Source organism: Betta splendens, chromosome 13 (genome assembly GCF_900634795.4).
Source record: "Betta splendens chromosome 13, fBetSpl5.4, whole genome shotgun sequence".
NCBI lineage: Eukaryota > Metazoa > Chordata > Actinopteri > Anabantiformes > Osphronemidae > Betta > Betta splendens.
Window position 1 is genome coordinate 4544702 of NC_040893.2, and position 13793 is coordinate 4558494.

The 13793-nt window shown below is 44.1% G+C and overlaps 1 protein-coding gene and 1 long non-coding RNA gene across 2 annotated transcripts; one reads left to right on the top strand and one right to left on the bottom strand.

Moving 5' to 3' along the window:
• Positions 1-4161: 4161 nt before the first annotated feature.
• dusp14 (dual specificity phosphatase 14) lies at positions 4162-10197 on the top strand. The gene is made up of 2 exons (XM_029170641.3): positions 4162-4417; positions 8721-10197. Exon 2 carries the CDS (start codon positions 8828-8830, stop codon positions 9470-9472), a length of 645 nt encoding a protein of 214 aa, XP_029026474.1. The 5' UTR covers positions 4162-4417; positions 8721-8827; the 3' UTR covers positions 9473-10197.
• On the bottom strand, positions 9922-11551 carry LOC129604989 (uncharacterized). The gene is made up of 2 exons (XR_008696416.1): positions 11428-11551; positions 9922-10316 (listed from the first exon to the last, which is right to left on the bottom strand). It is a non-coding gene; the product is annotated as an uncharacterized LOC129604989 (long non-coding RNA).
• Positions 11552-13793: the final 2242 nt, after the last annotated feature.

A 13793-nucleotide genomic window follows, 5' to 3' on the forward strand; every position in this document is an offset into this window, starting at 1 on the left:
AAAAGGCTCCACAGAAATCACCAAACCAAAGAACGGTTTGTACTTGTACTAAACCTTTGAACTCCATGTTTCATGTTGAAACAAATCTGTGTTCACCGGCCTGCCTGAGCTTTTGAATGCTGCACAATTTAGTATAAACTTTGCACAAGCTGATGTTGGATTTTTTTTTCATTACTCTAGACAATCTTGTATTTTATGGACAACGGTTTGTGCCTTAGCCTGTGCTTCACTCTATATAGTATCTGAGCTCACTCATGAGGAGCAATATAAATAACATCAAACAGTGACTTTTTTAGATCAGGTACAACAATTCATATATACTGAAGTAATGCAACCTAGTAATATTGACATTACCTGTGTTTTGAAAATTAAAAAGAAACTGAAGTTATCAGAGAAATTAACTACTAGTTTTAGAAACTCTCCTCTTTCAGTGTCTCATTGATTTTTAACTTTGCCACTATTCAGGGAAAAGGGATGTTGTGTCCTCTCACACACACACACACGCACGCACACACACACACGCACACACACACACACACACACACACACACACACACACACACACACACACACACACACACACACACACACACACACACACACACACACACACACACACCTCGCCGCTATGGCTGGATAGTGATTAACAGAGGTGAACCCATCAACACACGAGGTTACCTTGGCAACCAGGTCTGTGGCATGAAGGTTGAAAGAAGGAGGCACACACACACACACACACACACACACACACACACACACACACACACACACACACACACACACACACACACACACACACACACACACACACACATTCATCCTGTTGCTTGTTGCTCATGCTCGTCTGCTGGACAGACAAGTCGTGACAAACGAGAGCAGCTGACAGAATTGGAGCCTGCTGTAGTCCACCCCACCCAAATTGCCCCCGCTCCCCCCACCCATCTGTGTATGTGTTTTTTTCTCACAGACTGGCTTTCAAGGAAGAAAGAAAGAGAGCAAGTAAATTCATTCAATGCTCAATAAAATATACAACTGGAGAAAAAGATGTGAACACAGCACTGCTTGTGTGTGTGTGTGTGTGTGTGTGTGTGTGTGTGTGTGTGTGTGTGTGTGTGTGTGTGTGTGTGTGTGTGTGGTGGCATCTCTTCTTGCACAGCAACAAGTGTGTGTGTTTGATGTGAGAGCAGCAGTGATCACAGGACAAGGAGGCTCTGTGCTGCGTTCACACACCTCGCTGCTCTCACACTTTGCCACAGCAAACACTCAGATCTCATGCCTATTTATTGCTGTCACATCTGGAGGAATATCAGTGTCAGCAGCGACATTATTGACACCCTCACACATACACACGCCCTAGCTCCTGCCATGAATGCTGGGTCCAGCATCACCAGAACCATGAATGCTGCCACTTTCTCTTCATCTTTGCTCTGGATCATCACTCACTTTCTTATTTCACAATCTAAAATCCCTAAAATAAACAAATGTTTACACCTCAATATTGTAAACATTTGGAAATTTACAGAGCATCTTTCACACATTTCTGGGAACACAAACATTAGAAGTTTGATAACCCATCATTTCCCAGGTATGAGGAGGAAGAACTGAATGCCACAGGAGAGAATGCTTTCTCTCTCTCTCCTCTCTCTCTTGCAGTTTGTGCCAGTATCTCTAGTTCCCACAAACAATTTTTCGCTTCCGCTTTCGCGCCGGGGCTTCTCCTTGAATGATTCAGCCAGTGATGCAGCCACAATGGGATCATAGTTTACTGTTTGCGCTGAGTGAAAAAACACGGAACATACCAGGTTACTCAGCGCCAACACATCTGAGCAACGTGTGAAGCCTTTCACAATGTGAAGCAGCATCAACACCGGCTCGTTAGGAGCGGGCAGCGCCTTCCTGGTGACGTGGCTGCAGGTGCTTGTTATACAGCGACAGTAAATCCAGACTGTGGAGCCACATAAAAGAGAAGCGTCTTCCCAGAGTCACTCTGACTCATCTGACATTTGGGTCTGAGACCCAGACCCTGTCTGCAGCCTGCAGCTCGTCCCTATCGCTCATCTTCCTCCTGCTGTTCTAATTCAAAGTTGTCATTTCCTAAACCTCTGTCAATATATTCAGACATCTAGTTGAAACATTTAGTAACCTTCAAACATTCATCAGGTGGATTTCAAAGTGATCCCATATATCTCCTCTGCAGTTCTATGACAGTTTATAGAGTCTGTTCATGTATTTTACCCCTACACTTTAAATAGACAAACGACCCTTGGAGCCTTTTTGTTGGTGTTGCTGCTGTTTGTTTCCAGTTGATTGAATTTGCAATGTAATTAGGAGCGACTGTGTGTCAGGGCAATGGTTTATGGATAGTGTTATGTCTCCCCCAGGAAACCTTTGGAATAGGACTGACTTTAGAAGCCATGTCTAATTATGGATTTGTACATGGATATATTCACTAAGGGAGGCCAGACAGCACCACAGATGCAGCTGGAGTTTTGAAGGTCTGCATCCACAGACATTGGAATCCTGAGCTATGCGCGTTTATCAAACCGTTTCTCTGAGGCAGGATATAATGAGATTTAAATCAAGCGAACAGACAGAAGATTTGTTTTATTTTCCACTCCCATAGCCCATCGCGCTGGGGCAACAGTTAAAAGGCTACTGTGTGCATGTGTATTTGTGTGTGTGTTTTAAAACAAATGAATTAGGTTTTAACACCAGGAGCACCACGCTAAAATGAAAACTGCTCAGGCCAATGTGAAGAGGGATCCTACATTGTTCAGGGCATCTCTGCCTCCCTGGGTCCTGCAACATAATCACATACAGTAGGTCTCTGCAGGGATCCAGAGAAACAGCTCGGTGAATGTGAAGCTCCTGTATCGAGTGTCACTCTCAAGCCGATTGTATCGTGGAGGAGAAAAAACTGTAGTACAGCAGTGTTACAGTATTGAGGTTTTTATGCTGCAGATCTATAACATGTGGTTGTGTTATGTTACTAATAGGACTTATGAAATATAAAGTCAGTAGTATAAGCTTATCATGTTTTCAAATGCTGAATAATAATTACGTTGCAGGAACTGAGGTCATGTCATATTTGCCGAATTAAAAATCTGAAATTAGACAAAGGTTTTAGTTTTTAAGCATAAATGTAGTTTTATTGCAAAACATATCACAAATAAATCAGCAGATAACTCAATATTCAATATTATACTGGCTTTAGGTCTTATTACTTTATAGTTTTCTTTTACTCCACTGACCTCAAATGCACTTAGAGAAACAAATTGTGTCTTGTTGTGGAAGGAATCCGATTAGAGAAAGCGGTCAGTGTTTGTTTGTTCTGAACTTGTGGCTCACCGATATTTTTAAGCATCGTGCAGCAGGGAGGCGCTGCTCCGACTGCTTCTGTATGAGGAGCGATTGATGCCAGACAATAAGGAAAAGCTAAATTACTTGATTACATTCATTCACATATATTTAGTAAAAAGTACATAAGTGACAAACCTACAACTGCTGTTAATCAAATAAACAGCAATCAATACATGCTTAATTGTTCACCAAGGTATTTTACAATCCAAATCAAACCATTGCTAACCCAGCTAAGCCAGCGTTACAGGGGCGTATGTCATCCAGACAGGATGTGGTGCTTGTTCTGGGGAGAGTAAAGCAATGCTTCGAAGTAAGAAACAGGCATGAATCCACAAACTGCCAGTTTAACATCATAACTGGGTTTGTAAAGAGAACACAGCCAGGAACATGGTAATTAAATGTGGTCACCAGTGGTCTGCTAAATGCCCTCGAGAGATCAGCAGTGATGAGTTGTCCTTCTGTGATGTCATCACCCAAAATATAATGATATAGGACCTACGTGTAAATATCTTATTTAGGTGTGTAACACGAGACTGTCCTTGTGCACATGCTCTGACCAACTGTTGGTCTCTCATGTGGTCACAGAATCAGTTCTGAGCCAAAAACTATGAACTATGAACTGGTCCTACTGGAACCATCCCAAGTATCTTCTCCAAGCTTTACATACAGAGCATTCTATCAAGTGTGGGAACATGTTATGATCTAACATGCACAGAATGATGTGTGCTGGGCTTTTGAAAAAAGACCTGATCCTATGAAAAAGCCTAAGAACCAGCGTGGCTCCTCCCGCTCCGTGCGCCGTGTGGCATTGATCGCCCGCCATACCCACACACGCCGCTGCTTCCAGCGTACGAGCAGGCGGATGCTCTGACGATGGCTCGTATTTCTGTTGACTCTCACATTATGTCGCTGTGCGCCGCTCCACCCGGGCCCTCGGCATCGTCCTGACCGTCTGTGTGATCGGACCGACTCGAGGTGAAAGTCCCGAGCGTGAGAGCAGCGTATTCGTGCCCCGCTGGAACTGGTGCAGGCGGCGGAAGCCTCCATCTCTGCTCGAGTAAGTTGACTTTTACGTCCGTCGCAGGCAGTTGATCGGACGCGTTGACGGCTTTCATTGACAATCCAAACAAAGAATTGATGTTATGTAATGTGATGCGCACCTGACGCACGTGCGCGACGCTTTTGACGCGAAAAACGCGCATGGAAATGTCGTCGTGATGTGCGGACGGGAGGCTGGGAGTTTGAGACAGCGCTGCTGCCCTCGGTCACGGCTCAGTCATACGTTGGGAAACTTGTGGAGTCATTCACACAAAGCTCCACGTTTCCAGGCTGAGGCCTTGGAGAGACAAGAGGCGTTATTCGCTGTGGGGGATGAGTAAGAGTGCTTAAAGTTTTTACGCCGTTACTACGGAGCTACGCGACGACTTAGGGACTGTACGTAAATTCTTCGTCAGCGGCTCTGTGTTCACCTTTGCCTGAAGGGAACGTGGTGCGTTGTTTTTAGAAATTAAGCTCATCGGTTGAGTGGGACATAAAGTTTGTATAACCACAAGCAACAGCAACAATTGTGTTTCATCTCCTCACTCTAAGCATTATTAAGAATACAGTCACAAATGATTTTGCTCTTGAAACTAATAATCTTCACAGTAGGACGACACAATGCAATGTGAATATATTGCATACGTTATAAAATGCTGTATTCACTCAATGAATCTATTAATGAAATTAATCAGATTAATTTGTCTAGACCGTAGAGAAACAGGTATCTTTATTCTGTACATACTGTATATTTTTACATTCATCAGATAAATAGCTCAAACCATAGATCTAGTCTCTAAATAAAATACAACTACACTTAGAAGAGCAATGAATTCTAAAATTAAATTAAAGCCTTTGTTTAGAGCCATAACATGACATGTTCACTATTTTCCCCTTTTTTAGATGTCCACTTAATTTTGTGTCAAGTCACAAATGTGGATGTTTTCACTGAGAAGAGTCAAATGCTCTGTGTACTGTACGTGTCTTGTTTTGGCCTTAGGGACAGATGAAGTAAAGCTGTAATACAACAAACATGACTAAGCAAAAGCAAATTCTACAACAGCATCTTTCTGTTCAGTATCTGACAGGAGTGAAATGTGAATGTGCAAACTGTATGTTTCACTAATCTCTGTTGGCCTGACATGTACTTTTACTTGGGGCTTATTGTGTCTGTTTGGTGGTGAGTGAGTGGTGAAGTGTTATTATGGGGAATAACTTCAGCTGCACCCGGTCGCTGCTGTTGCAGGGAGGTGCCAGAGCCGAGCCTTCTTGTCCTCGTGGAATTTTTCTGTTTCTTACTAAGCTGGCCTAGTGAGACCTCTGCTACTGGTCTATCTGGTTTATTTTGGAAAGCTGGCCTGGTTGCATTTGGTTCATTCTGAAAAGCTATGTCCTACCTCATAAAAACATCACCCTTGTTCTCTGGTGATTAGCAAAGACTGGACTGAGACTCTTCAGCAGCTTGTTTTCATGCGTTGCTATTTGATTAATGTTGCGTAGTGTTGTGAGGGAGCGTCAGACAGGAATTTCATGTGAAGACAATCAAGTTAATCTCACATCCTTTGACCGTGAGCTTTTACCACCTGGGTTTCTGCTCTAGTTTTCCTGCAGGTGGGTCACATTTCCAATTTATGTTGGAACAGGTGGAACTGAACCCCTGAGGAATCACACACACACACACACACACACACACACACACACACACACACACACACACACACACACACACACACACACACACACACACACAGATTACAGGAAATCTCTGTAAGAGGATTTGTAAGGTGGGAACACGTGTTGACAGACGCACCCTGTATGATTGAGGGGGGAGCTGTTTCTGTAAGTCCAGACCAGTCTGCTTGATAATAATCCATAGTGCTGCAGTGATCCTCACATCTCGGTTCTCTGTTGATTGACAGTAATCTGCAGAATGTCCAATATGGCCATTATAGAGTAGAGCTGAATGTGACGACAGCCTCTGCATAATTTTCCCTCCTCCGCTTCCCTGCAACCTCACTGCTGCCCAGCCTGGTATAAATAACCGTGTGGATGGAACGAATCTCAGCCCAGCATGTGCTACAGTACAGCAACACCTCGGAGGGAACCAGGGATTATTTGGTTCTCTCATCATCCTCATCTCCTCACTTTGCCATCGCTGACTTGTACAGTTGGTCAGTAGGTTGCTGTGGCAACAGAGTTGGTGCTTACCTTTGTTGATGCTATATACGTATATATTATGTATCTCTATGATTTTTTGTGTGCGACATAAAGACTGTCTATTTATAAATAGCTCCACTGTTTGAGATGTGCGTTTTACCTGATGCTTATTTACAGTGTTTTTTATTCAGCCGACACTCAGCGTCACATAGGTGGGATAAGCTAATGCAACAAAACAATATCATGCATCACTAACCTACACGTTTTCACATTAACATACATACGGTTCAGGAACCATGGATTTTGAATGAACGTTTTGGGGTTAGCAGGTTTCTAAACCTGACTGGTGTTTTTTGCTGCAGCTGTTGAAAATAATTTGACATCCATTATTAATGAAAGGTCCGAAGGATTTACCCATGGAAATGGAAGGCTATTGCGCACTGAATAATGCTTGGTTGTGTTAGGTGTGTCCATGGGCTTGTAATTAGCCTGAGGTCTAAGGTCTAAGCTTTTTCTTCTTACCTTTCCTACTGTATATTCATGATTCTTGTCTCGTCTCATAACGAAGCTTCCTGTACTTTGGTGCATTTTTGCTGAATTCATCCTACTGAGTCAAGTGTTCACCTGGCTTTCAGATTATTACTGCTGCTGATCTATCTCTCTGTGTGGACCCCTTGGTGGGACTTTAATTCTCCTCTTGAGGTCTTGAGGTTATAATTGCACTGCGATAACTTTGCTCCCGCTCTGCGGAGGTTGTTAGTGATGTCATGGATGGTTGTCTTGAGTCTCTCTTCACAGCTCTCCCAGTACTTTGTTAACAGCTGTTGTTGTTTTGCTTGTTTGACCTGCAGAACATCAGAAGCTTCTTTGTGTTTAGTTGTTTGGTCCATGCCCCATGTTTTGTGTTCTTATGGTTACTTTTCTGCTTTAAACAGGTCTGCAGTGTTGATGTAGATTTATACTTGTAAGAGACAACATTTTGTATTATAATTGCTTATTATTTTACTTACAATACTCAGTAAAACTCAAGCAAAAGAGCAAAAGCTTATTTGAAGAGTTAATCTCCCCTGACATCTACTGTATGTTGAAGGAGACACATGTTGATTTAAATGTCTTTGATAATGTGAGCAGACATACAGGAATATGATACAAACAGTTCTGTATCATATTGTTAAATATATTGGGGTTATTTTAGCCTTTGATCTGAATGCTTACTTGGCAAAGCTGTGATCGAAATGAGGAGTGTAATGTATTAACAGCTGAGGTGATGGTGAATCAAGGCATCTCCCTCAGGGAGAAGGGATTTTATAAAACTCTGTTTGTGCTAAATTCTTGGTTTTATAGAAGCCAGTGAAGTAATTAACACGGCCCTGAACTTGAGAAGAGAACAACTTAACAACATCTTTAATGTGGTTTCAATCAGTGTGGCTTCTCAGTGTACAGTAAGTATTGTAGCAGTAGTGAGTATCTGATGCAAACGTTTGTTTCGTAAAAAATAATTTGTTTATCTAAAATCTAAGAACATTTGGAAAAATGTTTAAAAAATGTCTTCTCTATTCTTGTTTATGACTCAATTTATTTCTCATTGTGAGTTTAGAGGACAGTGGCATTTTGTGCAGGTTAGATAGTGAATTGAAGCGGCTGACCCGTGTGTGTTGTTATCCAGACCCGCGGTGGTGCCCAAAGAGTGGATGAGGCACGTAAGGGAACGGAGTGTGAAGCTGTAGATGAGTTAAGCATTAACGCACGCACACTGCAGTCAGCGATGTCACGCTCCTCCAGCGTCCTCTCCCTCATGGTTCGCTAAAAGTCACGTTACAATAATGAATTGGGTTAAATGTATTGTCAGCACATGTCGTGACGCCCGTCTGGTCACTCTGAAGGAGTTGAATGAAAAAGTGATTCAGCTGTAAAGGCCGCGTGTCCGTGAGTCGCTGCCTCACAGTGGTATCTTTTTTAATTACTGCTACTGTGACTCCTATGTCAGGCTTTTTAGAAATTTCAATCCAGGCTCAGACAGAGCGGCCGTCTCAGCACTATGTCATCCAGGAGGCTTCTAACAGCAAGCGGCTGTGACACAACGCATCCTTGTGAAGAGTTTTTAAGTGCTGATGTGGGAAAATGTTGACTTTAGACTGAGAGTGAAATGTGTTTGTGTTTTACAGGACCTGTCTGGATGAGTCCACTGCTATGACTCGGAGCTCCTGAGGCTTTTTTCTTAAAAGAATATAAACCACCCAAACATCCTTCTTGACTCTGAGCTTATTCCTCCATGGCTTCTCGCAGCCAAGGCTTCTTCCAAAACCACCACCACCACCACCACCACCACCACCGCAGCTCGGTGGTGCCCACCGCGGTGCCCAGGCTGCTGCCAGAGAACGGCAGCCTGCTGGGGGGCATTGCACAGATAACGCCCAACCTCTTCCTCAGCCGAGGCAACGTGGCGTCCAACCGCAGCCTGCTGCTGGCTAAGGGCATCACCTGCGTGGTCAACGCCACCATCGAGCTCCCCAACTTCAACTGGCCCCACCTGGAGTATGTCAAAGTCCCACTGGCAGACATGCCCCACTCTCCCATCTCGCTGTACTTCGACAGCGTGGCTGATAAGATCCACAGCGTGGGGCGCAAGCGGGGGGCGGTGCTGGTGCACTGCGCCGCCGGTGTGAGCCGCTCGGCCTCCCTGTGCTTGGCGTACCTCATGAAGTACCACCGCGTGTCGCTGGCTGAGGCCTACGCCTGGGTCAAAGCCCGCCGCCCGGTCATCAGGCCCAACGGCGGCTTCTGGCGCCAGCTCATCGAGTACGAGAGGAAGCTGTTTGGGAGAAACTCTGTTAAGATGGTGCAGACTCCCTATGGGGTCATACCCGATGTTTACGAGAGGGACCGCAGGAGCCTGGCTCCATACTGGGGCCTGTGAGAGAGAAAGAACGAGCGAGCGAGCGCTTCTCCCAGCAGCGAGTGAGGAATCGTCTGCTCCAGACAACGGGAGATGCGTGCGAGTGTACATCTGTCTGTAGCTTTTAAATTGGATTCAAGCTCACTTGAACAGAGGGAGCGTAAACAAGCCGTGGTTATTGATGGCGCTGCTGTTGATGTAACTAGTCGCCTCCATTAAGTGTTTAAGTGGGATCAAGGCGGGCCCAGGATCTTTGGGACCACAGCGATGCGAGACACCGTGACCCAGCGCTCTGTGGCCTGTCACCACGCCGGCCTCCTTGACTCCAGCTCCTCCAGCTCCAGTGAAGCGCTGTTGCCTGTGCCCACGACTCTCTGGCTGATGTCCTTTCCCTGACGTGATGTCATGTGGTGGTCTTGTGCCAGTTTTATCTCAGTAATCTTTCGTGTGAAGGGCGCCGTCATGCTCTCAATGTATGGTAGCATTTAAGTGTACAGGAAAAAAAAAGAGGTTTTATTGGACTGTGTTGAATGTGAGGAAACATAGTTATGGTGCACTTTAACTGAACATTTACAGATGCTATTATATCAGCCTATTTTAAGGTGAAACTAAAACATAACAGGACGTGAAGTCAGAGGTTTAGGAATAGCTCCTGTGTACCACAGGGTTGACTGCTCGGTCCCGTGGCCACACTATGTTATTGTAGTGCTATTTGATGCTGTATTAAAAAGATTTCTGCCGCCTCATGGGAACTGGTTGCTCTTTTCATCTTCGGCCTTGTCTCCATATTTGTGTGTGGATCCCCAAAGATCAGTGCAGTGCAGAGAGTCCATTTGTTTTTTCTGCATCCATTTGGTGAACGGCCCTAAAGTGTGACACGGTCAAAAACGTGCCAGAGACAAAACTAGTAAAACAGGGAAGCCACAACATTAACACCGGTTTTCTGAGTGAACAGACTAGCTCTCTGTCTCATACTGTACATACAGTGCTGTGCAAAATATTTGCCCTCTGACCAATTTCTGACATTTCTGGCACATTTGTCACGCTCATCTATTTCAGATATGTCATTTATTAAGAAAAAAAAAAGCCAATGTGAATAAGTAATTGCCCCCCTAAACGTACCCAACGGCGGATTGAACTGCTTGTTGCAGCACTTCCTGTTTTATTTTGTTAGTACTTCTGATCTCCGTTCCACCGTGCCCAGTTCTCACGTTACCATCAGCCATGTGACGTCACCAGCTGCGGCACCAGATTGTTGCGTGAGCGCACCACTTTCTGGCGCTTTGTTCCCTGAGCTTGTGTCGTTTTCTGACTATTCGCCTGTGTCCTGTTTTGCGCGCCTGCCTGGCCCTTGCCTGTGTCTTTGCCGTGTCTGCTTGTTACCGACCAGTGCCTGTTGATTACCTGAGTCTGCCTGCTCCTCGCCTGTACCGTCGCCTGTGAGTTTTCTGTGTATAACCTTTGCCTGTTTTCTGGACCTTGCCTAAGCCATTAAAGCGAACTTCTACTTACACCATTGTCTGGAGCTGTGCATGTGACTGGCTCACTGGAATGCGGCATGATGATGTGTGTTCAGTATGGCCTGCCTCACCTTGTCAGACAGGTTTCATGTAAGTGGTCTCCTGATTGGAAACGTCTGGCAGCAATCAGGCCTGTGTGTGGCCATGACATTGAACTCTGCTTTCCCCAATAGTATGGATTAATCACAATTACCTCACATTTTAACAAGGGAGCAATGACTTTTTTACAGAGGATCATGTGTGATTGGATAGGAAACAGGACAACTGCATTTTTTTAATACTTGTAATGTTTGAATTTGTTTGATGATCTGAGAAGGTTAAATGGGACAAAGGTGCAAAAAGGTAAAACATCAGTAAGGAGGCAAATACGTTTGCACAGCACTGTATATGACATGTAACTGGTGGGGAGAGATAGAGAACACCTGTTGTGGTGGATGGGGGTGTGGGCACCGTTACCTCTCTGATGCTATGCAGTGCCACGCACAGCAAATACTGTACGCAGGTTTTTAGAAGCTGGATTAGTTGGTTGTACAGCGGGCCATGAACGCATCGCCTTGGTGCCTGTGCCTGCTTCCTGGATGCAGATAGAAAGCTCTTCTTTAAAGGTGACAGCACCTGAAAGCAGATACCTTTTTTTTTACATGGAGCCATCTCAGAGACACACATTAACAGGCAGCAGTGTTTCCTCATTCAAAGGTCCCGTTCCCCCCGGGGAGGCCTTCAAATGTCAAAGGAACGCTCTATCATTCATTTCCATTCGCCGTGCCGGCGAAGCAGCAAGCAGATATTGATGAGCACTATTTGTCTTGCGCCCACACCTCTGAAGGACCCGTAGAGTGGTCTTCACTGTGAATTCCATCACCCGTAGAGACGGGGCCTGTCTCATAACAGGCCGTTCACCACAAAGTCACACACACACACACACACACACACACACACATACACACACCAGCCCCAAATTATACACTGCCAGCGTGCAGCGTGTCCTCAGTCAACACAGCCTTTTCCTTTTCCTGCCCATCCTCTCATTGCGACTGTGTTAATGTGAGTACACACTGTCGGGGCACTGAGAGTAAACACGTCCTTCACCAGAAACAGGATATTATCTTCGGTCATTAAAGCAGTAAGCATTAGCCTGAGCAGGGGGGGCTCCAGCGGTTCGGGCCGTGCAGAACCAACCACAATGATGAAGTCTGAGGAGATGACATTCAGACAACAGCGGCTCGACGGGAGGCGTCCGATACCGGTGAGCTTATTATTTTCTGCTTCGAAAATGTCAAATAAAATTAGTGAACAAATATTTTTACTTGTCACAGAAATGATTATTCAAAACCAAATGCAATGAAAACTGTCAGAAGAATTATAGTTGGAAACAAATTTTGATCCTGGTATTACACTACCTACATAATATCAGCAATTATCTTAAATAAAATTAATTCCAGGGCGCCACCTGTATCCAGACAAACAATTTAACAAATTAAAATATGAAGTTTAAGTATTGTAAAGAATCTAAATTAGTAACAACTGAAGAATGAGTTTAGCACTATGTGTAAAACCAGCTGATGTGGCTCCACTGGGCAACAAGAGTCACAGACCAGTTAAACTATAACAAGCATATTAATGGATGTAATATTGATAACATGTAACACTACACTAAATTCAATTAGAAATATCCAAATATACACACTGTACCACAAAAACACGTTTTCTTTAAGGGGATTCAAGGAGAGAAATGTAAAGGAAAAAAGGGCAACAATAAACAGCAGGAAAACACGTCCTCAACCTTCTCAGTATTTCTAAATATAAATTTGTGAGTCATGGAATTATGGTTCCACTGGCTTCAGATTAGCCTTTCTCTAATAAGTGGGAGCCACAGCACATTTTCAATAGCTGTACATTCTACATTGCCAATTCAGCAAGGCCATATTCACAATGCCAGCTATTATTACTGCATCAATATGCCGCTTTTACAGCTGCTTCAATTTCAGCCTCGCCACCTTCATTATTCTCATTATTATGATTTGACAACGAAATATAGTGGCACAGAAACATATTTCACTACTTGTTTGAGTTCTGAAAGTTTGTTTTTGTCATTTATGTGGAAGGAGAATTGAAGGTGCATCATGGTCATGTGGGGGTGTAATGTCTAGTACGTAACACACTAGTGGAGCTGGGACGCGTCTCACTCTGAGCGCCACTGAGTCACCGGGTCGTTTGAAGCACAGAAAGCTGTAGCTGATACTAGTGGAACGAGAGATTGATCCTGAACGAGCATCATCTCTGTGGAGTAACAGTGACTCATCTGAACATTACTTTGCTTCCAAGCCTCAGTTGTCTGGAGTGACTGATACGAGGGACACTGCAGCAGAGGACCCACAGCTGTACTCAGCATCTCAGCAAGGACTAATCATCCTGTCCAGGTCATTAATGGGTTCATATTCAGCATTGTAAATCTTCTCAAGCTTTGCCTTCTTTTACTTAGCTTTAAACCATCATTAAAGACAACTTGGTTTACACAAATGTCCTTTTTGTCAGTGCATGGAACCAAATGGTTTATATAGTGTATTACAGTCTCTGATTTCCACCTTAACAGATTTTGATCTCTACTGTAAAAGTAAAACAATATCAACAAATACTAGTACAGTAAATAGTCTCATACTGAAGCTGTGGAACCTGTGGAAAATTCTGACCGCTTACAAGAATGAGCGTCACTGAAAACTCTGCTCATTGCTGCCATGAACAAATATTATTTTAACCACAGGTTTTGTCCACAATGATTAAAATGCTTTTTTCAGGTCATAGCATGGCTCTAGTGGTGCTTA